Source organism: Littorina saxatilis, linkage group LG1 (assembly GCF_037325665.1).
Source record: "Littorina saxatilis isolate snail1 linkage group LG1, US_GU_Lsax_2.0, whole genome shotgun sequence".
In the NCBI taxonomy this organism is placed as follows: Eukaryota; Metazoa; Mollusca; class Gastropoda; order Littorinimorpha; family Littorinidae; genus Littorina; species Littorina saxatilis.
The window spans coordinates 32,538,897-32,556,513 of NC_090245.1; the positions used below are offsets into that span (position 1 = coordinate 32,538,897).

Here is a 17,617-nt window from a genome sequence, read left to right on the forward strand (position 1 = left end):
CTGCGACTTCTGTCTTGTGTGTGGCGTTAGTTATATGTCAAAGTAGCACCGCCCTGATATGGCCCTTTGTGGCCGGCTGGGCGTTAAGCAAACAAACAAAATACTGCCCGTTATGCCGGTTGGCATGTAGGGCAGCAACAAAAGACCTGACTTGATGGGTAATATGCATGTATCAATCATTGGATTTTAAGATCAATGAGTAGAAGAAAGATTCTTTTAGTTTTACATGTGTCTGCAACATGTGAGCACCAAACCCTGATCAAAGCAGCTCAACTAAAGAGAACAAGACATTTTTTAAAGCAAAACCTAATCCTGAGAATAATGAACCACAGCATGTTTGAAGGAATCTTCAATCAGACTCAGTTACGGGCGGTGCTTTCCAACTTCTCCTTTATTTTGAATGAAATTGATCTTGCACCTGCGCTAATGTGATTAAACTGGGTAATGGTTTATTTATGAAATTTATAATGAAAACATATATATATATGAAACAAATTTCTTGATTTTGAAAAGGCCTTGTTCTAAACTGTTCCAAAATATCATGGTAAAACTAAAAGTCCGAGCTGAATAGAAATGGGAAGAGGCAAGAACAATTAAGTCTATCAAAAGGAAAACAAGTCGCGTAAGGCGAAATTACTACATTTAGTCAAGCTGTCGAACTCACGGAATGAAACTGAACGCGGCACTGCATTTTTTTCACCAAGACAATACAGCTTCGTCAATCGCTGCGAGAAGGAAATCGCTCACATCCCACGTGCAAAACGCAGTGAAATTAACAAGCCAGAATAGCGCGGTAGCGTATTGCACTAAGCGGGAAAGTGTGCTTTTCTGTATTCTTGTTAACTTCCTCAGCTCGTTTTGAATACAACATATGGGCGGGGATGTAGCTCAGTCGGTAGCGCGCTGGATTTGTATCCAGTTGGCCGCTGTCAGCGTGAGTTCGTCCCCACGTTCGGCGAGAGATTTATTTCTCAGAGTCAACTTTGTGTGCAGACTCTCCTCGGTGTCCGAACACCCCCGTGTGTACACGCAAGCACAAGACCAAGTGCGCACGAAAAAGATCCTGTAATCCATGTCAGAGTTCGGTGGGTTATAGAAACACGAAAATACCCAGCATGCTTCCTCCGAAAATGGCGTATGGCTGCCTAAATGGCGGGGTAAAAAACGATCATACACGTAAAATTCCACTCGCGCAAAAAACACGAGTGTACGTGGGAGTTTCAGCCCACGAACGCAGAAGAAGAAGAAGAAGAATACAACATATCATATAGAGGTCTATATGTTTTTGGAATCAGGAAATGATAAAGAATAAGATAAAATCATTTTTGGATCGATTTTTTACATTTTGATCGAAGTCCTAATTAACCTGTTTTCTTTAATTGTGATCACATTTTAAGAGTAAACATGACATATGTATATATTTTTAAATTCAGAATTTGATGAAGAATAAGATGCAATCAATTTTAAATTTGTTTGCAAAAATTCGCTTTTAATGACAACTTTAATGAGCAAACTCATTAATTAGTTTTTAAGCCTCCAAGCTCAAATGCAATGCCAAAGTCCGGGCTTCGTCGAAGATTACTTGACCAAAATTTCAACCATTTTGGTTGAAAACATTTAATGAGAGCGTGACAGTGCCTCTTCAACTTTTAAAAAAAAGCCGGATATGACGTCATCAAAGACATCTATCAAAAAAATGAAAAATACGTCTGGGGATATCATACCCAGGAACTCTCGGGTAAAGTTTCATGAAGATCGGTCCAGTAGTTTCTCTGAATCGCTCTATTCAGACACACACACACACATACACCACACCCTCGTCTCGATTCCCCCTCTATGTTAAAACATTTAGTCAAAACTTGACTAAATGTAAAAAAGTATATGTCTACTCAAGTAACATTACTAGCCACTGATCGTAAACCCAAAGCGTTCACATTGCTATTCAAGCTTCTGTCTGCTGCTCTTTGGAAGTACATGTACAGTATTCAGTAAACGGTAGTACAGGGATAATATTAATAGTCAGAACTCTTCACTGACAGCCCATAATTTCATACTCATAGTCAACCGTTTCAGTAGTTATTATGGAAGTGAAAATAATCTGAGGTATGCGAAGCACGTTCTCCTAATAACCGAGGAAGACCCGCCTCTGACAGTGTGAAATTGCCTCAGTGAGTATAATTCGTTTCGCGTTTATCAAGTTACAGGTCGTTCTAAATTCACTAGCTTTCAATTTTGATTCAAAATGTGTGTAGCCCCTTTGTTCTGAGGAACATCTAAGGAAATATATCTGTTCCTTCGTGACAAAAATCGCCATCTAACTGTCTTCAACACGCCTCCTTTAAGAAGGTAAACAGACGGGCTGGAAAATGTTTCGTATGATAGCCACTCTGACAACACACCTTTTTTCTCCTCTAATCCACAGAGAGCACCACCCAAACTCTTGCTTCAGAACTTGGGATCTCACACGCCACATTCCTCGCGTTTTTCACACGAAACAAAACCATCCTTACCTTTCGGCCATGGCGATCGTGGCCGTTGACGACTGCAACCACACTTTTATGGGGTAAACTCATCCTGAAATGTTTTCAATTGTCACTTTTCTCCGATAAGTTAGCAGCCGACTTGTAGCGCGATCCACCATGGCTGGCTGTCGCTCTTGTTATGGTTCGCCACAGGTGAACTCGGGTGACGTCACAGCGAGAGGTCAGGGGGCGTGGGCTTTTGCGTGATGACAGCGATTCAGCAGTTAGCTTTTACTCGCCGCTCAGTACCGAGGTGACAGTGGTTTCTTCGCTCAGTATACTTTTGCACACCCCAACATACCCACATTCTCATTTAAAAATAGATTTGATACTGATTACTTTCTGCGCACAAACGGTCAGTGCCCACCCTTTGGTATCGTAAAATGTCGATGACGATAACTCATAACTCATAACTCATAACTCATAACATTTTATTGATCCAACAAAGGAAATTAAATTGGTCATCAGCACATATAGGTCATTAATTAATAATTATAAAAGAATAAGAGAAGAAAATTCATAAAACCCATGATAACAAAAAAATATCTAAAGTAATATATGTACAACTACAATACCCTTTTTACTTGCACACTTGACACACCGACACACCAACACGCATGCATACATACATACCTACATACATACCTACATACATACATACATACATACATTCCATGTTAAAGTGTAGTTAAGAACATCACAATAATTATATCATTGTTTGGATTAACAGATAAGTTTTGATGTGACCAAGAGTCAGAGAATTTTGATCAGAGAGATAGCATGTAATAATATTTATTTCAAGTCAGTTACGACACTGATCATCATCTGACAACACTGATTATCATCGTGATAAAAACTGAAAGAAAATTCCTTCCTTCTCAGTTCGCCCTACCCGCCTACAACCCCCCCCCCCCTCCCCTCCCCCTTCACTACACTCTTTTCTAGGTCACTCCTATCAGTGATTGTTACAACCTGACATGCCCTATAGCATTGTCTGCCTGTCAAATTAAAAAAAATTCATACAGTGAAAATACTGACTTTAATCGTGGCTGACTCATCGCAGAAGTATCCAACCCAATTCAGTCTTGCTACTTTAACTGATCCGGTTTAATCCGTAATTCGTAGGACACACTTTATAACAACGCAGATCGGTCAGTTCATGAAGAGTCTGTTACCAAGGCCACAGGTAGGTCAGGTCAGTGGGAGAAAAAACGGACAAAATACTAATTGGTGGTTGGGGGGATGTCAGGAGGGTTGGCCGGGGAGCAGAGGTAGAATAAGTAGTCAGTATTGATTTTCAAGTGATTAGTCATTGAGTCAGTGCCCGGATGAGGGGGGTATTTGGTTGGGCACTGAGTGTGGCATGGGATGGTTTCAATGCCGGTGTATCAAGGAATGCAGATCATCAGGCTGAAAAATCAGAGTACAACAAACCGTCACACCTGTCACGATTTCATCTTTCGCCTGTGTACATATTTCCCCCTCGATATATACTCAAGACTGAAATGTTGTTTCCTGGTAAAATTAAGAAGTGAAATTATTTATGGACGAAAAGCATGTCAGTTTCTTGCATGTGAAGAAAATTGGTGGTGAAATGTAAAAGATTTCACGGCCCAAAATTGATTTATTCGAAAACGTGTACCGAGTGGTTACGTCCCTTGAGTAAGAAGGGAAACATTTTAGGATGAATCAAATTTCTAAGTTAAATAAAAACAAGTCGCGTAAGGCGAAATTACTACATTTAGTCAAGCTGTGGAACTCACAGAATGAAATTGAAAGTAGTCCGCCGCTAGTGCAAAAGGCAGTGAAAGTGACGAGCCTGTTTGGCGTGGTAGCGGTTGCGCTGTGCTTCATATAGCACGCTTTACTGTACCTCTCTTCGTTTTAATTTTCTGAGCGTGTTTTTAATCCAAACATATCATATCTATATGTTTTTGGAATCAGGAACCGACAAGGAATAAGATGAAAGTGTTTTTAAATTGATTTCGACCATTTAATTTTGATCATAATTTTTAATTTTTTTAATTTTCAGAGCTTGTTTTTAATCCAAATATAACATATTTTTGGAATCAGAAAATGATGAAGAATAAGATGAACGTAAATTTGGATCGTTTTATAAAAATTTTATTTTTTTTACAATTTTCAGATTTTTAATGACCAAAGTCATTAATTAATTTTTAAGCCACCAAGCTGAAATGCATTACCGAAGTCCGGCCTTCGTCGAAGATTGCTTGGCCAAAATTTCAATCAATTTGATTGAAAAATGAGGGTGTGACAGTGCCGCCTCAACTTTTACAAAAAGCCGGATATGACGTCATCAAAGACATTTATCGAAAAAATGAAAAAATGTCCGGGGATATCATACCCAGGAACTCTCATGTCAAATTTCATAAAGATCGGTCCAGTAGTTTACTCTGCATCGCTCTATACACGCACACATACACACACACATACACCACGACCCTCGTCTCGATTCCCCCTGTATGTTAATACACAAGGACAAAAGCACACATGAAATTGACTTGATGTTGTTGTTGTTGTTGTTGTTGTTGTTGTTGTTGTTGTTGTTGTTGTTGTTGTACATGCTGGCCGCACACTGACACACACAGACACACACACACGGCACGCACGCACGCACGCCGGAACGCTCGCACACACACACACACACACACACTGACACACACACACACACACACACACACTGCACACACACACAAACACGCATATACATGTATACTAATTTAGATATATAAAAAACCCAACATTTACTTGCATCATAACTCCCTTCATTTTTATTTCTATGACTTAAAACTCGATACAAAATCAGGTAATGTTATGGATGATATACTAGATCTATACGAATATTGCAGTGAACATACCCGCGGGCACACACACACACACACACACACACACACACACACACACTCACACACACACACACACACACACACACATACACTAACACTCACGTAGCCTATACACTAACAAACACCGACTCACACACACTCACACGCAGACTGTTGTTGTTGTTGTTGTTGTTGTTGTTGTTGTTGTTGTTGTTGTTGTTGTACATGCTGATGTTAATTTTTCTAGCTATCGCTTTCTTTTGCTCCATTCATTCGAGTATCATCATCATCACCATCACTGATTATCATCATCATCATGATCATTATCATAATCATCATTATCATAATTTTCATCATCATTATCATCCTCCTCGCTAGAGTCTTCCAAAATGCATCATAACTCCCTTATTTTTTATTTCTGTGACTTAAAACTCGGTGTAAAGGCAGACGATGTCCTGAAGATACTAGATATATAAGAATACTAGATGATTACCCGCTTCGCCGGGTACCGGCTTCGCCGGGAAGAAGTAGAGCCGAATACCCGCCGGCTGCGCCGGGGACCCGGCAAATGTACGCCGGCTTCGCCGGCGCACGAAGGAAGGGAGATAAACGCGCAAAACACTGGAGAAGATAATGAAGAGTTGTGGACAGTGACCTTCTAAAAATAGTAACGGGAATATGGATTGAGCGTTGTGGACTAAAAATAGTAACGGGAATATGGATTGACGCAACACGAAGGAAGGGAGATAAACGCAAAACACTGGAGAAGATAAGGAAGAGTTACTGGGAATGGATCTGGGAAGATGATGAACAGAAAAACCAAAATCGGTTCAGCGCGGCGCGCTGAGAGCACGTGTTGAAAATTCTCATTGAGCCTGCGTTCTTAGATCAATGCGAACATGGTCGGACGCTGAACCGCGATGCTTTCACTTTCGCTCGATAGCTCGTCGCAAAATACATCATAACTCCCTTATTTTTTATTTCTGTGACTTAAAACTTGGTATAAAGTCAGATAATGTTGTGAAGATACTATATATGTATATATACTGTATATATATATATAAAAATTAAAAAAAACCACTAGTACATATACATGTGCTTTAGTTTGGTAGCGCAAGGTAGTGCAAGGCCGCGTGCGTCCGCGTGCGGTCGCGTAGTATTTAGTCAAACCGCACACAGATGTACGCACGTTAGGGGGCCCGGTAGCTCAGTTGGTAGCGCACTGGACTTGTGATCGAAAGGTCGCAGGTTCGAATCCGGGCCGGGACGGACACGGGTCAACTTTATGTGCAGACCCAGAGACGGTATCCATCTCCCACCCCCGTGTCACCACAATGGCACGTTAAAGATCTTGGTCATTCTACCATAAGTGCAGATGGCTGATACCACCTAAACACGCAAACATCAAAAGCCGTGAGGGCGTAAAAACTCGAATCGTATAAACCAATTCATGTCCAATATAGGCAATTAAGACCTGACGGACAATAAGCCCCTTAAAATTTTTATGTACGCACGCGACGAACAGCAAAGTTCGTTCCCGTGCAAGGGAGATAAATCTTCTCATCTCATTATTTCCTGTGTGATTAGATTGCTCTTCCCTCACCAAAATGGCGGTTCTTCCGAGAAGCAGGTGAGTAATCTTCGCTCATTCACGAAGTTGAAACAGAAAATACGTTATTCTGAGAAATAGATAAGATTGGAAGCAGATAAGCAGAGTATCGTTGTGTTTTTAAAAATATTTGTTTTCTGCCACAAGGAATGTACACATTGTTCTTTCAGTCCAGTAATTCCGACCCGTTACAAAACGTGCGCTTGAACCTGGCACTGAAACAGTGAAAGTGAAACTGAATTTTAAAAGAAATCGGAAGTACACAAGATCTCGATCAGTGATACTTTTACTGATAGTGAATATTGACTGCATACAAAGGTAATGTTGAACTTCAGCTTTGTAAAATCATAGTAGGGAAGTATTCTGGGGCCTGTTTTGTTTACAATTACACATTAAGTATCAATAGAATACTGAATAGTATGACATCAGACATGCTTCCATTTGAAACTTCGAGGTCTTCATCGGGGATTGACGCCCGACCAAAGGTAATTGAAGCCCGACGGAGCGAAGCGATTGAGGGCTTCAATTAGACTTTGGGAGGGCGTCAATCCACGATGAAGACCGCGAAGTTTCAAATAGAAGCATGTTAATGTTATTGTAATTCAATCTGACGACGATCTCTTTCCAGCTTTCATGCGATGGTAAACAGACAGAATTGGTTCTGTTCTGTTCACACACTACTTTCAGTCCACCTACCTGCAAGGGTCAAGTTCCAAGAAATATGTCTGTGTATTATCTTATCACTCTGCTTCTGTTTTGTTTTCTTTCAGTTTCACATACATTTTCCCTTCTTTTTTGACAGGTTTCTGGACAGCAAACTCTAAAACAAATTTTTTTCATTACAAAAGCCATCTTTGGAATTGACTGACGTAGTCCAGAAGAATTCATGCATCAACTTAGGTCACGTATTCGACGTCATCACTTCGCATACCTTAAGTTATGGTCTCGGTATTTCGTTGGCCTTCATATTTCCTACTTGTAAAATGACCCTCAAAGCTAACCGAGACTAGTTGAGGCTGTATCAATGCGCCTCGCCAGCAGGTTGTTAATGGATTTTTTAGCGAGTGGTTATCGACAATTAATGACCGGTAATTTTTAATGAGTTGGGGCATTCTGACCAATCACAGGATCTGTTTCATTAAAACGCAAACTTGATTGAATTACAATCTTTATTAATGACCTACCGGATACAGTACAAAGTACCTGCAAAGTATTTGCAGATGATACCAAATTGTATGATGTACCCCAGCGATACCAAACAATACAAAATGACATTGATAATATGCAGAAATGGTCAGATAAGTGGAACTTGTATTTTAACGTATCTAAGTGTAAAGTCCTGCATATGGGCAAAAATATTCCGAGACATGATTATTCAATGATGGTGAATGATGAATTGAAAACAGTTATGAAGTGCGAGGAGGAAAAAGATTTGAGTGTAACATTTGACGATCACATGAGTTTTGACAAACATATTCAAAACATAATAATAATAAATAAAGCGAATAAAATGCTTGGCATAATAAAAAGAACATTTTCCTATCTTGACAATGACACATTTACAAAATTGTATAAAGCATTGGTTAGACCACATTTAGAATATGCCAACGTTATCTGGCATCCGTATCTAAAGCGTCAATCAGCCGCCCTTGAAAGGGTGCAAAGGAGAGCGACTAAACTGGTGAAGGCCTTGAAAAACATGACATATGTTGAAAGACTACGGGTACTCAATCTCCCGACCCTTAAATCGAGAAGACTCAGAGGCGACCTGATACAGACCTATAAAATCTTTCAGGGTATTGATAATGTCAAAGTCGAGTCTTTTTTCAAGAAGTCTGCCACGGATGTAACGAGGAAAAATACGGACAAAATCTTTATTGAATTTAGTAAAACTAATATCCGGAAACATTCCTTTTCTAACAGAGTTGCACCATCATGGAACACACTGTCTGATGTTAAAAATGCACAAACTATCAACACTTTCAAAAATCTGCTGGACGTACAAAAACTTATGACTGAGTCACTTTACTTGTACGATAATTGATATTGAGTAAATACGACTTTGAGCATGTTATTATGATTGACCTGAAACAATTTGATAATGAGATGGGACGCGAAAAAAAGCCGTGAGGCTTATGGATACCAATCCAGTCCCTAACCACTGCTACTACTACTAGAAGTACTACTACTATATAGCTCACAATCCAGTTGCACTTTTGACATATTTTTGATACAATTACTGAATTAGCTACTCCCGTTAAAAATCAAACTAAAGAATATATAAATTGGGACTGACAAATTAAATTTTCAATTATAATTGAGTTAAGTACAGTTTAAATGTTTTTTTTACGTTGTTCCAGTACCAAATTTTAATACTAGTACTACTAGTAGTAGTAGTGGTACAGCTGCAATGAAAAACCTACAACTACAATACATGTGGTCAATAGAATAGAGTTAGGATATTATTTTAGTCTCTTTTCTGCTCACAGCATAATGGATTACTGTGTTGCAATTTGCAATTTACTTCTTTAGTCTGTTAAAGGTTCTACACAGAATCATCACTGCTGTACCGACAAACACACATTAATTTGATTAAATAAGCTGTTAATTAAATCAGCAATGTACCAGTTTTACAATAGCTTCTTGTTTTGTGAGTACACTGTACTGGCACAGCGCCAACAACATTTCTTTGTCTCCATTCTCCCAACACAATCTCTATGAATCTGCATGGTATGTTCTGCAGTTGAGTTAGTGGCTACTTTCTGTTTGACTTTTCCGGGAAGTGTAGCAATACTGAGGAGAGAAAATAGGCCAAGCATGATTAGAACATTGTCAGACATATTATTGGAAGTGAGACTACTGGGCGTGTTATTAATTCTATTTCACTTCTTGGCAAATCACTAAATGGCACAGAGGTTGTTTGTGAGCTAGCTAGGATCTGGATTCTGAAGTTGAATCTTCAGCAAGATCTATGTGCTTGGAAAAAGGTCAGCAAGTAACACTAACCGCTAGATAGCATATATATATATACCATAGCATTACTGTTTTCTGAAATAGCAGTTAATTAAATATTTTTCAGCATTGTGTCTTAAGATACGCTTTCTGAGGGAAAGAAGTTGGATTATAATGGATAATTACATTGTCAGGATTGGTGAAAAAGTATGATGATAGAGCATGACTGTACTTTGGGGTACAGGATTTGTGGTTGTTCGGAACTGAGTTTTTTTGCTGGGGAAAATGTTTCTTTTTATTTTCTTTAATCACATTTGATATTCTCTGTGCATTTAGTAGTTCAGGCCAAGCAGGGTGTATATATGTAATTGTAACCAGCTAAACCTTTACCATGTCATATTCTGTAGCAGTTTTACAGTAGTTTTACTGTGAAGAATAGTACTTCTCATTTGTTTTGTTGCTTGTTTTATACTACAGTAAATAGGAACTATGCACTTGTCGAATAGGAAGTTTGAGTACTATTGCTATGGTGCGCCAAATTGATATTACTATCGTTAACAGTTATAAAGGGTTTTGAAACTATCGTTAACTGTTATATAGAGTTTCGAAACTATCGTTATCTGTTATAAAGAGTTTCGAAACTATCGTTAACTGTTAAATAGAGTTTCGAAACTATCGTTAACTGTTATTTAGAGTTATATCAATAGCGCGTTTGTGCGCGCTATTGCTAAAACTATGAATAACAGATAACGAGGGTTTCGCAAAACGGCGGCATGGTGCGCGCAAGTGATATTACTATCGTTAACTGTTATATAGAGTTTCTAAAAATAGCGATGGCGTGGTCGGATGTTTCGATGCCGGCAAAATGGCTGCTGAACGTTTCGTTCGAGCGAATTTGCACTAAATTACTACAACATTTAGTAGATCATATTCAACTAACTGTCGTCTGATAAGTCCATCATTTCGCTGCTTCGTTTAATCAAGTAATCAAATCTTCGTTACAGCTAGCACGCTTCCTGTTTTCACAGAAATATTTGTCAGTGTCAGCTTGACCCGTTCTAGCTACCGCGCTGTGTGCGAGTCAGTTTGTACACATACGGCTGGCATGCATGCAGTGTGCAACGGTCAGTGTCAGTACCCAAAACACGATGCGAAAGCATGCAGTGTTTTTGCAACACGCGTCGTGGGGAATGTCACGTTGTTTTGTGTTTGTTTTGAAAAAAAACCCACTGTTTTGTGTAGCCGTGCGTCTGTCATGGTCTTTTCGCGAATATTCCGCGTCTTCAAACCGCACACGTGGAAAACGGTACGGCCGAAAGTACAAATGATATGATAAAGCTAATATTAAACAAACTCAACAATGATTTGAGAAGACGACAACAGAAGAACGGTCAATAACTAATGTTGTAGTTTTTTAAATTGTGTTTCTAGTTAAAATGTACATTTCGTAGCAAAAAGACAGTTTTGCAATGGCAGTTTCAGGGCCCATTTGGGAACGATACCGACGCGCTTTTGATAAAACTATCGTTAGCTGTTATATAGAGTTTCTGAAACTCTATATAACAGATAACGATAGTTTCGAAACTCTTCATAACAGTTAACGATAGTTTCAAAACCCTATATAACAGTTAACGATAGTAATATCAATTTGGCGCACCATATAATGCATTGCAGTGAGTTACAGCATGAACCCACATTACCATGGTGCCCTCTTTGATAACCACCCCAAATCTAAGGAAATCTGGTTTTAATATGGAGGGGTCATTAATGGAAGTCAATATATATCATAAATATACAGTGCTTATAAAGACCGGCACGGTTGGCCTAGTGGTAAGGCGTCCGCCCCGTGATCGGGAGGTCGTGGGTTCAAACCCCTAAGACTTTAAAATTGGCAATCTAGTGGCTGCTCCGCCTGGCGTCTGGCATTATGGGGTTAGTGCTAGGACTGGTTGGTCCGGTGTCAGAATAATGTGACTGGGTGAGACATGAAGCCTGTGCTGCGACTTCTGTCTTGTGTGTGGCGCACGTTATATGTCAAAGCAGCACTGCCCTGATATGGCCCTTCGTGGTCGGCTTGGCGTTAAGCAAACAAACAAACAAACATTGCTTATAAACAGATAATCTGAGATAGAAGGGTCTAAAAAAAAACAGGGGGGGGGTCTTGAAAGGAAGGTTCCACTGTACAGGTTGTGTATTGTTGTGAAGCTGATGGTCAGCATTTGGCTTTACTAACTTGCATAAACTTTGTGTTTGTTTCATTCCAACAGATCTGTTAGAAGATTCCGTGTGGAGTGGCTGTGAACATATTCAATCTTCACCAGCAAGTCTTGGAATGAACTCTGCACTTGAAGGGCTGAATGATACTGAAAATGCTCTGCAGATAGTTCACTGGTAGTTCATTCAATTTTTCTCTGAAAATAATGGTATGTGAAAAGCATCACTCTTCCGGATAGGAACAAATTTGAAATCAAAACCATTTTGAACGATCACTACAGAAACATCTTTGATTTGTTTTTGGGCAGTTTTTCTGTTTTTGATGAGCACATTTTATCTGTCAAAATGTCTGCCAGCGGGGGCATAGATGTGAAAAAGTATCAGCGTGACACGGTGAGGGAGAATCTCGTGCAGCTGTTGCAAGAAAATAAGGGAAAGTTATGGCTGACTGAAATATGGCAAACCTACAACCAAAAATTCAGAACATCCATGTCCAAGAAAGACCTGGGAGTAAACAAGATGAGCGATGTGTTTGCATTCTACCCAGAAGACTTTCAGGTGACTGAGAAGTTTGTCATGCTAAAGTCGTCCCCGCGTGTCAAGCCAGTTGAGGTGAAGAATAATGTTGTGCAGCTGTTAAAAGAAAACAAAGGACGGTTAGGGCTGGGAGAAATATGGGCAGCCTACAACCGCAAATTTAGAACGTCTGTGTCCAAGAAAGACCTGGGAGTGAACAAGATGAACGATCTGTTTGCTGACTACCCTGCAGAGTTTGAGTTGGACGAGCAGTTCCTTATTCTGAAGACGTACAAAGGGCAGGACAAGTATGGGATGCCTTTACCCAGCCCTATCAAACCGCTGTGGGGAGCGGCCGCAGCTCAGCCTCCTTTTGTTCGACCTGGTCAAGGAGCAACTGCCCAACCTGCCGCTTCAAGCGTTCACTCCACTCCGCAGAGAGGAAGAACTCCGCCCAAGACCAGACCAGCTGGTAGGCCTGCCCCCTCCACTTCCGAGATGTCCATTAGCGTCTCCTCTTCTGAGACAGATTCCGACTCGGACAGCGACGTGAAGATCACGGGTCAGGACCCACCCGAACCGCGACCTGATCAGAAATCAAACAGTGATCTTAAACCCAACGGAGATCAGAAAGCCAGTGGAGATCAGAACAGCTCTGGTTTCTTGTCTTTTGATGTCAACGCATCTCAGCAGCAAGACTCATTTGATGTGACATCGTCAAGGCAACGAGAGCCTATGGTGTTCACAAATCAGAATCAACAGCAGCAGCAGCAACCTCAACAACAGCAGCAGAAGCAACATTTTCAAGAACGGTGGCAGGAAAAGCAGCAGCAGCAACAGTTTCTGCTGCAGCATCCACAGCAGTACCTGCAGCAGAGGAGTCAGGCGGCCAGAGGTCCGGGAAAAGGAGCGGAAGGGGGAGTGTCTTTGGCTGACCTTGCTGGGGGTCGAGGTCGTGCCCTTGATGCCATGGGTCAGCTTAACCAGCCTCAACCACGTCCTTTGATTGGAATGCAGTTTCCTATGCCACTTCAGCCTCAAGGTGCTGGCAGGGGGCAGCATCCAGGCATTATGGCTGGTCAGTACACTTTTGTTACATCCATTTGTTTCTGAGAACTTGTCATAAGCAGTCTGCCTCACTTGATTAAGGTTCCATAGTTAGGCATGCAAGCTGGAGTGAAAGTGCTCCGGTCCCTTTGTCACCGTTTTTACATTTAGTCAAGTTTTGACTAAATGTTTTAACGTAGAGGAGGAATCGAGACGAGGGTCGTGGTGTATGTGTGTGTGTGCGTGTGTGTGTGTAGAGCGATTCAGAGTAAACTACTGGACCGATCTTTATGAAATTTGACATGAGGGTTTCTTTTTTTCGATTAATGTCTTTGATGACGTCATATCTGGCTTTTTGTAAAAGTTGAGGCGGCACTGTCACACCCTCATTTTTCAATCAAACTGATTGAAATTTTGGCCAAGCAATCTTCGACGAAGGCAGGACTTCGGTATTGCATTTCAGCTTGGTGGCTTAAAAATTAATTAATGACTTTGGTCATTAAAAATCTGAAAATTGTAAAAAAAAAAAAAAGTTAAAACGATCCAAATTTACGTTCATCTTATTCTTCATCATTTCCTGATTCCAAAAACATATAAATATGTTATATTTGGATTAAAAACAAGCTCTGAAAATTAAAAATATAAAGATTATGATTAAAATTAAATTTCCGAAATCGTTTTAAAAACTATTTCCTCTTATTCCTTGTCGGTTCCTGATTCCAAAAACATATAGATATGATATGTTTGGATTAAAAACACGCTCAGAAAGTTAAAACGAAGAGATGTAAATTAAAGCGTGCTATGAAGCACAGCGCAACCGCTACCGCGCCAAACAGGCTCGTCACTTTCACTGCCTTTTGCACTAGCGGCGGACTACGTTCAGTTTCATTCTGTGAGTTCCACAGCTTGACTAAATGTAGTAATTTCGCCTTACGCGACTTGTTCTTCTTTTCTAATGCTTGTAGGTGGCATGTACCTTGTTAACAGATCTTCCCTGTTCCAGAAAATGCACACTGAAATTTAATCTGAAAATGTGCTATATATATATATGAGTTGTTCTTCAGTACTGGTGACAGAAAGGGGGAAAAGTGGTCAAAATTCAAATCTCTAGTTTTGTTTTTGAAATATTGCTTTTCATAAAGCAGAAATACTGTAGTATCTGTTGTACATAAGAAAAAATCACTGGTTCACATGGTTCCTACATAATCTAACTTTTAAAGCTGGTTCTTGTGTGTCTGTGTGTATGTTTGTATGATGACGATAGGACCCGAAACGGCTGCACGGACTGAGACAGGAATTGCAGAGAATGTTCTTTGCCACTCGAGTTGTGTCATAGGGTACTTTTGGAATAGCAAATTTGAAAGGATTCTTCAAAAAACGGCGGAAAACATTATATACCCTGTGAGCTATCGAGGATCCTCCCCGTCTGGGCTGTCGAAACATGGTCTTGTTAAAAGACGTTTTCAAATGCGGTTAACGGGGAGATACACTCGAAGCACATTTAGCGAAGTTATGTTGCCAAATCATCAAAGATCAACATTTTACTACACGGATAAATGCACACAGTCGAAATAGATGTGACTTTCACACGACCGAAGACTACTTACTAGCAGACTAGCAGACGACAAGATCTAAATATTTAGATCAGTGAGAGCAATCCGTTGAAGAACAGTTACTCCGCTTATTCGTCTTCAGTTAAGCTTATTTCCCCTGCCATAAGTTTCCTTGCAGATCTGCAGTCGCGTAGTGAAATGAACTAGTGTCATCGGAAGATTCTTCTCAGTCAATGATCAAAGCACAGTAAGTTCTATGCTGACAAAAGTCACTTTCGGACAACACGACGATTGACTTAATTTATGAGCCCAAAGGTAACAATATCGACAAGAATGTACGCATTTGACATTAAATGAAACATTCATAGACAGTTTCCAACTCACCACAGATCTGCCAAAGAGCCGTCATTTGTGAAAAAAAACGATGATTTTAATCAGACAGGTATCGGAAACAAGTCTTGGTCACCTGCGTTATTCCTTCCGAGGCGACGTGACGGCGCCACATTTGTTTGTTTATGGCTGTTTATCGCGAAACAACACAGTTGAAATTTGTGTGTAAAATACCACAAATGTGTGGTGAATCAGTTCGTCATCTGCGTTTCGATGGTAATTCAGTCAGATTGGAGTTACTTTGAATCGAAGGCGAGGGTAACCTGCGTTATTTGTGGGACGGCGTGAACAAATTTGATTGCAATATTTTATACAGAAAGTAAATTTCAATGATTCTGGCTCAGACTTGTAGATCTGTTATGCAGTAGTGTATCTGCTTTTCTGCTATGAAGCTCATTTGGAGTGATACGCTGATCGAAGTGGGGTACCCTATGTGGGACATCAGCCGTATGCAGATTACGCCTCAGAACACTCTCGCATTTCACAAAGACAACAATAATTTGCAACATTTCAAGAACTGCATCAGTTTTATTAGATACTATTTCAACAAAAACAGCACAAACACGACTATTATCAACAACACAGAACGGGAGGTAAGTCTTCAAAGACGCACCAAGTGTGCGTTCCCATTTTTGGACGCCATTTTTGCTAGCATTTTCACAGTAAATCGTAATATTTCCATATCTATTGAATGTTTTTGTTATTTTCTTTGATTGTGCCGATTCTCCTATCTCTCTGGCATGTACTGGGTGCTTTGTGACCAGTTTCTCCCCTAGACTGTATTGAAAAAATGCGTCCGTCTGAGCTGACCCCCACTTGTGACCAGTAGCAAAGAACAACTCATATAAGAACCTTCCCTGGTGACCACCTCTCGGTAACAACTACATTACCTGCCTATTACGACCACAAGGAGTTTTTTCCCCTATATAATTCCCCTTTCCATAGCAACCTTCTCTCTTCAGTGACCGCTTTTGGTTGTTCCCTTGGGTGGTCGTTATAGACAGGTTGGACTGTATATGCTTTTGAACACATAGTTACTGACGTTTTGTCTCTGATGAGAACATATTTTGCTGTGCACAGTCACACATATGACTGTGGATTTGCGCCTACTTGGAAGAAGTTTTACTTGCTTTTGGTCTGTGAAAGTTGCTCACAGTATGTTTTAATTTGTTTGTGACTTAGCGATGGCAGTGCAGAATCAAAACCAACACCCAGACCCCTTCCAGCAACAGCGGCAGTCACGGTCACGGATGAGTAGTGAGAGTGACTCATCAACATCAGGTGTGCATCCCCCCATACAGCCCCAGCCTGTGATCCAACCCCGTGCTCCCCCACCCCCCGAACCCACCTGGCCCCCCAACAACCCCAAGCTGGGGGTTCCTCCTGGGGTTCCCCGAGAAAGAAAGCAGGTGACAGTTACACCTGTGCCGTTCCATCGAGGCCGTCTGACTAAGGAACAGGTGAGAATCTTCTCTGATTTGTGTGTGACGGTTGAGTTTTAGAGTAAAAGACATACATACTGTGTATAAGAAAGCTAGAGAAGCAAATAATGGAATTGAATGGAACAAAAAGAGAGTTGTTGCTTTGTGAAATTGAAAGAGTGCTGCTTATTAACAGAAGGTGGTACTAGACTTGATGTGTGTGTGTACATTTCAGTTGTAAACTTATTGATAGTTTAATCATTTATGCATGACGTCTACCGTTCATCTGTTTCTTTTCTTGCAGTGTAATCGAGCCAAAGTATTCCCTCCTTTAAATCCTTAAACAGTAGAAGCTTGTCTTTCTTCATTTGGACCTGTCAGGTTACACACATCTCACGATAAAAGAAACCCCCAAAACCTACTGAATTTAAGCAGTTGAATGTTATCATGTTAATAATAATGCAAACTTTTATAGCGCTCTTCTAGAAAATGTCTACTCTTAGCGCTTTACAATACATACATCGACCAGGCATACTCTACACGCACA

The 17,617-nt window shown here is 40.4% G+C and overlaps 2 protein-coding genes across 5 annotated transcripts in view; one reads left to right on the top strand and one right to left on the bottom strand.

Annotated features, from left to right (window-relative positions):
• LOC138967231 (rhophilin-1-like) overlaps window positions 1-2,647 on the bottom strand; it is a 50,641-nt gene extending 47,994 nt beyond the window's left edge. The window contains exon 1 of the mRNA XM_070339756.1: window positions 2,511-2,647. Within this exon, the coding sequence (XP_070195857.1) occupies window positions 2,511-2,573 (63 nt within the window). The 5' untranslated portion in view covers window positions 2,574-2,647. The remainder of the gene's footprint in view (window positions 1-2,510) is intronic.
• A 4,250-nt stretch (window positions 2,648-6,897) lies between these two features.
• The window catches only part of LOC138967272 (uncharacterized), a 67,061-nt gene continuing 56,341 nt past the window's right edge, over window positions 6,898-17,617 (top strand). For 2 of the 4 annotated variants that reach the window (XM_070339805.1, XM_070339820.1), the window contains exons 1-3: window positions 6,898-6,998; window positions 12,197-13,737; window positions 16,832-17,109. In XM_070339805.1, coding sequence (XP_070195906.1) covers window positions 12,489-13,737; window positions 16,832-17,109 — 1,527 coding nt within the window. In that variant the 5' untranslated portion in view covers window positions 6,898-6,998; window positions 12,197-12,488. Of the gene's footprint in view, window positions 6,999-7,155; window positions 7,296-9,802; window positions 9,965-12,196; window positions 13,738-16,831; window positions 17,110-17,617 lie in introns of those variants that run through there. The other 2 variants (XM_070339817.1, XM_070339813.1) reach the window with 2 other exon arrangements.